General features: G+C 42.7%; 1 protein-coding gene across 1 annotated transcript in view; it reads left to right on the top strand.

Annotated features, from left to right (window-relative positions):
- The window catches only part of ndrg2 (NDRG family member 2), a 9129-nt gene extending 3630 nt beyond the window's left edge, over positions 1 to 5499 (top strand). Inside the window, exons 8-14 of the mRNA XM_056575920.1 lie at positions 368 to 471; positions 973 to 1011; positions 1333 to 1384; positions 1550 to 1597; positions 1718 to 1753; positions 2067 to 2118; positions 2462 to 5499. Coding sequence (XP_056431895.1) covers positions 368 to 471; positions 973 to 1011; positions 1333 to 1384; positions 1550 to 1597; positions 1718 to 1753; positions 2067 to 2118; positions 2462 to 2652 — 522 coding nt within the window. The 3' untranslated portion in view covers positions 2653 to 5499. The remainder of the gene's footprint in view (positions 1 to 367; positions 472 to 972; positions 1012 to 1332; positions 1385 to 1549; positions 1598 to 1717; positions 1754 to 2066; positions 2119 to 2461) is intronic.

Below are 5499 nucleotides of genomic sequence, written 5' to 3'. Positions count from 1 at the left end.
TACATCACCTCTCACTCTTATTACATCACCTCTTACTCTATTGGCTAATGACTTCACCTCTCACCCTGATGAACTCCTCTCTCACTCTCATGTACTCCCCTCTCACTCTTATTACATCAACTCTCACTCTGATGACCTCACCTCTCGCACTGATGATGTCACCGCTCATCCCTAATGACACCACCTCTCGCTCTGATGATGTCACCGCTCATCCCTAATGACACCACCTCTCGCTCTGATGATGTCATCTCTCACTCTAATGACGTCACCTGTCACTCTAAATGACGTCACCGTTGTTGATCGTTGTGCCAATCTGACCCTCTGACTGAGCCTGTGGTTGTGGTGTCTCTCCTTCGCCGGGATCCAGGAGGAGCTGGTGGCCAACACGGAGCTGCTGCAGGCCCAGCGGGAGCGCATCTCCAAGGCCGCCCACCTGTCCAACGTGGAGCTGCTCTGGAAGTCCTACAACAGGTGCAGCAGGGCACATTCACACGCAAACACGCACGCACACCAAATGCACACGCATACACACAGGCTTACACAGGCTTACACAGGCAGGCAGGCACGCCCACACACACACGTACACACGCACACACACACACACACACACACACACACACACACACACACACACACACACACACACACACACACACACACACACACACACACACAAGCGTATGCACATGCACGCACGCACACACACACTCACACACACGGATGGATGGATGCACACAAAGATATACAACACACTCATATGCAGTCACACCAACACACAATATCACACATATTCCCCTGCTTGTGCACATGCATTCATTACTATTATATTACCTAAGGTAAGAAGCAGTAAGTGTGTAAGTCTAGTACATAATTCTTAGGATGTACACGCATTCAATGTACTATGCATGCACACGCATCAATATGTAAAATCAAACCAAACTCAAGTTTGAACTCTTCAATCTGTCTCTCTAGCCGCAGGGACATAACCATCGACCGCAGCTGTGCATTCAAGTAAGTATCCTACCGTCACAGAAACCACACTCTCTAAACTCTAACTTTGGATCAGTCACATAGATTCAGGTAGACTGAGAAACAGGTGTCAGGCTAGTCGTGTGTTTTCGGTGCGAAATGTTCACCCAGTTTCATAAAGAAAAACTATTTAGGTGTTTATTTTCGACTGTCCAACGACACGCAAAAGACAAAAGCTAACAAGTGGTTGTATGGGAAAAGGGAGACGCCTAGTGGACGAGTAAGGTAGCACCAGTGTACGTGACAACACCCTACGACGGCAACAGCATGGTGGAATGAATATTCTCTCCGTCTCTCTCCCAGGTGCCCTGTGATGTTGGTGGTGGGTGATCAAGCTCCATATGAGGATGCTGCTGTAAGTTTGATCTGAAATTGACATTTCCAAGTCAACTTCATGAAAACATTAATTCCATTGTTTTTCTAAGAACTATTATTGAATAACCTAGTAATTATCATAAAATACGTAATAATAATATTGTCAGACTGTTCTAAGGTGTTCCTTACCCTCTCTGTCCACAAGGTGGAATGCAACAGCAAACTGGACCCGACCACAACCTCCTTCCTGAAGGTATTTGTCTGGCTGTCTGTCTTCCTGGTTGTCGTCTTTCTGTATCCCTGTGTGCATGATGTCTGCCATACTGTCTATATTTCAATAATTTGTTGATATAATATTTATTTTTCTCCACAGATGGCTGATGCTGGAGGTCTCCCACAGTTAACCCAGGTAACAATATGTACTTAATATACACTCATAAGTTATAAAGTACTCACGTGCGTCTAATGTATGTATTGTATAATGTATCGTATATAAATTATTTTCAATCATATATTGCGTTTTCTATAGATAATATATATATATATTACGCTGCATCATGTATCTAGACTTATCCTGTAAAGTACATTGTTGTCTGCGGTATAATGTATTAATATAATCGTGTGTATTATGTAAGCAGAAAGCAGACATTAGGGGCGGGATTTAGGAATAAATGCAGTGATTTGATTGGTGGAGCTCATCATGGTTGTGTGATTGTTTGCAGCCGGCTAAACTGACAGAGGCCTTCAAGTACTTCATTCAGGGCATGGGATACAGTAAGTCTCAAGTGACAACTCTTTCTCCCCTTCTCTCTTTTGCTTTATCCCTTTTAGATTTAGGAAATTGATTCATAATTCATTTTGATTTAAATACATTTTCGCCAAGCATGAGCCAAAGCAGAAAAATTACAGAGTTGTGTTATTTATATAGAATTATACATTCAGCAATTAACAATCTTTTCTGTCTTTTTGTTTCTCTCTCCCTTTCTCCTCCCCTCTCCCTTTCCCTCTTCCTTCTACCCCTTCTCTCTCCCTCCCTCTCCCCCCTTCCTACCACCTCACCCCCTCCCCTCCCCTCCCCCACCATCCCTCCCTCCCCCCTCTCTTTCTCTCCCCCTAGTGGCCTCGTCCTGCATGACGCGTCTCTCCCGCTCCCGCACCACCTCCCTCTCCTCCTCCTTCTCCATGGACGGCTCCCGCTCCCGCTCCCGCACCCTGTCCCAGGGCTCCCAGGGGGGCCAGGGGGGCCAGGGGGGCCAGGGGGGCCCGGTGCCCCCCAGCCCGCCCCAGACCATGGAGGTGTCCTGCTGAAGAGAGAGAGAGAGAGAGAGAGAGAGAGAGAGAGAGAGAGAGAGAGAGAGAGAGAGAGAGAGAGAGAGAGAGAGAGAGAGAGAGAGAGAGAGAGAGAGAGAGAGAGAGAGTGGGGGGGGTAAATATGTTGAGGGGGAGATAAAGGGTGAGTGTGACAGAGACTCAGAAAGATCATTATTGTAAATTCCCTCAACCTGTACGGATGGAGATTGGGGCGAATAATAATTAAATCAGCTTATACTTGTGCACTTTTTTTTTGCCCATTATCTGAGCCCCGTCCCAAACTACTGTTTTAAAACGACTGTTTTGAAAACCATTTTGAAAACAGGGACATAAGAAACTAGAAGTTTGAAGTCGTCAAACTAGTGGGAGGAATTGGGATGAGAGGAGGAGTTAAGGAGAAGGGCGGCGGCCAGCCCTCTCTCCCTCCATCTAATTGGACTCTTCGTCAGCCCTTTCACTTTGTGAGGGGGTGGGGCCTGTATAGACCACGCCCCCTGATACCGATAGTTATAATGCTGGTAATGCTTGTGGTAGATGAAGGTGATAATGCCATTGATATTAGTAATGACAATAACGTACTAGCAAATAACTTTTTATTAAACAAGTTTAAAATGACATAGATGAAAAAAATATATTTAGCAGAAAAACGTAACGATGTGTGTATGTCGGAATAACTTAAGGGTAGTTTTTGTGAGTTTTTTTCTCTCTGTGAAACTTGTTTATTCTTGCTCTATGTAAACTGCTCCGGCATTGGGGTAGGGACTACCGATTGGTTGAAATAATCTCGGGAACAGCCAATCCCATGTTGTGACTTCCTCCACCTTGCTGTTGCCGGGCTGTTTTACGTCTTCCATAATCCTGTCTTTGTAAGTGATGCATTGGGAATGGAGTTATAGCGGGGCTTGTCTTGCAGTGGGAAAATGGCTACCTGGTATCTGCACATCTGTTTTCAGTATTTCTCTCCTTTTTTATATTTTTCATTTTTTGTGCTTGGGTGTATGTGTTTCTATGTATGTGTGTTTGTATGTGTTCTGCTAGTACGAATGGTATATTTAGAAAATGTTACCACCCATAAGCACAATATGAACCATTTTGACACAGGTGTGACTCTTAACGTTAATTGGCTCTGGCGGCCATGTTGATTTACTGCACTCTGGGTTTATACTGCCGCCCTAGTGGGCTGAAATGGAATAGCGCCATTTCTAAACCAAACTCTTACCTCCGGTCAGACAGCACCTTTCCTAGTAGAACAGCGATACGCTGCCAAAGTGAACATTTTTGTTATTCATCCATCGTTGCGGAGTGACACCGGAGGTCTACTTTTCTAATGCACCTTCTGAAAAATGTAGTGCATGGTTATGATTTTGAGAGGCCAACTAAACTCTTTCAATGACCCCGACAGAACTCTGCACCAGCCCCATTCACTCACTCTTCAAAATAAAAGCGTGCACTTGAAGAAGTATGTCCTTTAGCATTAGCGACCAAAGTATCTGGGAACACCTAAGAAAAACAAAACAAAAAAAGCGTTTCCTGAATGACTTGTGCCAATTGTTTTTGTTATTGAGAGTTCAGAGTTCCTTAAATGTCCACACATTCATTTAATTATATTAATTAGGTTATGATTAGGATCCACTGTGCTCAGTTTTAACAGTTGAACTTTTTAGTTCATTTTTATTACGATTTAAATATTTAAATGCTCAAATATTATTATCAAATAATAATATCGTCAAACATTATAATTAATGTCAATAATATGACAAATTATAAATGTTCAGCTCCAAATATTGGTACGACAGGACGTTGTCATTCTAAAGTGCCAGGTTTCTGTATTTTTCCGAGAGTGCTCCAAAGCTGACCAGTATGTGAACCAGTTAGCTTGCCCACTGGCCATAACAATAAGCCTTTAGCGCAGCTGGACAATATTTTTACTTTTATATCGCACTAAAGCACAGAATTTACATTAGAAATGCTGTTCTGGGAATCCCCTGCTTTATTATTAGTTAGGGAAGAGGATTCTCCCTCCTTCTAAGCTCAACACTGCCCTTGTAAACATTAATACGTTTATAGGACCACCCTGGTTTAACCAATGACGCGCTCGGATGACCCCTTCACGTTGTGTCTCAAACAGGACCTTTTCTGGTGCGTTCTCCGTGATATCTTTTAATCTATCACGTTTCCGTAATGGCTAACGAACGGTAGACTTCTTGGTGTGAAGTTTGAAATGGTTATGCTCAGGTGTTGGGTTGAGGTCAGGTTGTGGTGTGGTAAAGATCCTGGCTGGACTGGAGTAAACCTCTCCTGGCTGGCATTCATCATGGAAATAACAGCCATGAGAGGATTAGGCGTCCCAGTTTGAAACATGAGTCCTCCAATCAGGCATTGGTCCCTTTACCAAATAAGGAATAAGAGGTGGGGCATACAACTGTCCGAAATAAAGAGAGAAATAGAAAGTGAAATCTTTTTTGGTGGGAAATGAGACATTTTGTTGAGCTGGGCTGTGCGAATGTAATGCTCGTCCTTTTTATTTTGATTTGCTTTTACCATGTTTCTTTTTTTTTACCCATGTCTCTTTTTAGGGAAATAATTAGGTTTTATCTCTGTGAAGTGTTAGTTTACTGTCCTAGTGTACTCTCAAGTTAGTTGAAATGTGTGATAGATTGTGTGTAACCTTTTTAGGCATTAGCTTAATAAGGGATAATAGCATAATATAAATAAATAACAATAAAAAAAATGTTTAAGAGAATACAATCAAACTTGTGTGGCTAATTTCTCTGTGTACTATGATAAAGAAAAACATTAAATATTAATAAAAAGCTGAAGAAGATTTTTTCTGTCTCTGCATTT

The sequence above is a fragment of the Gadus chalcogrammus genome, chromosome 17 (assembly GCF_026213295.1).
Source record: "Gadus chalcogrammus isolate NIFS_2021 chromosome 17, NIFS_Gcha_1.0, whole genome shotgun sequence".
Lineage (NCBI taxonomy): Eukaryota > Metazoa > Chordata > Actinopteri > Gadiformes > Gadidae > Gadus > Gadus chalcogrammus.
The sequence above is the reverse complement of the archived record's forward strand: the minus strand, read 5'-3'. Positions and strand labels throughout refer to the sequence as shown.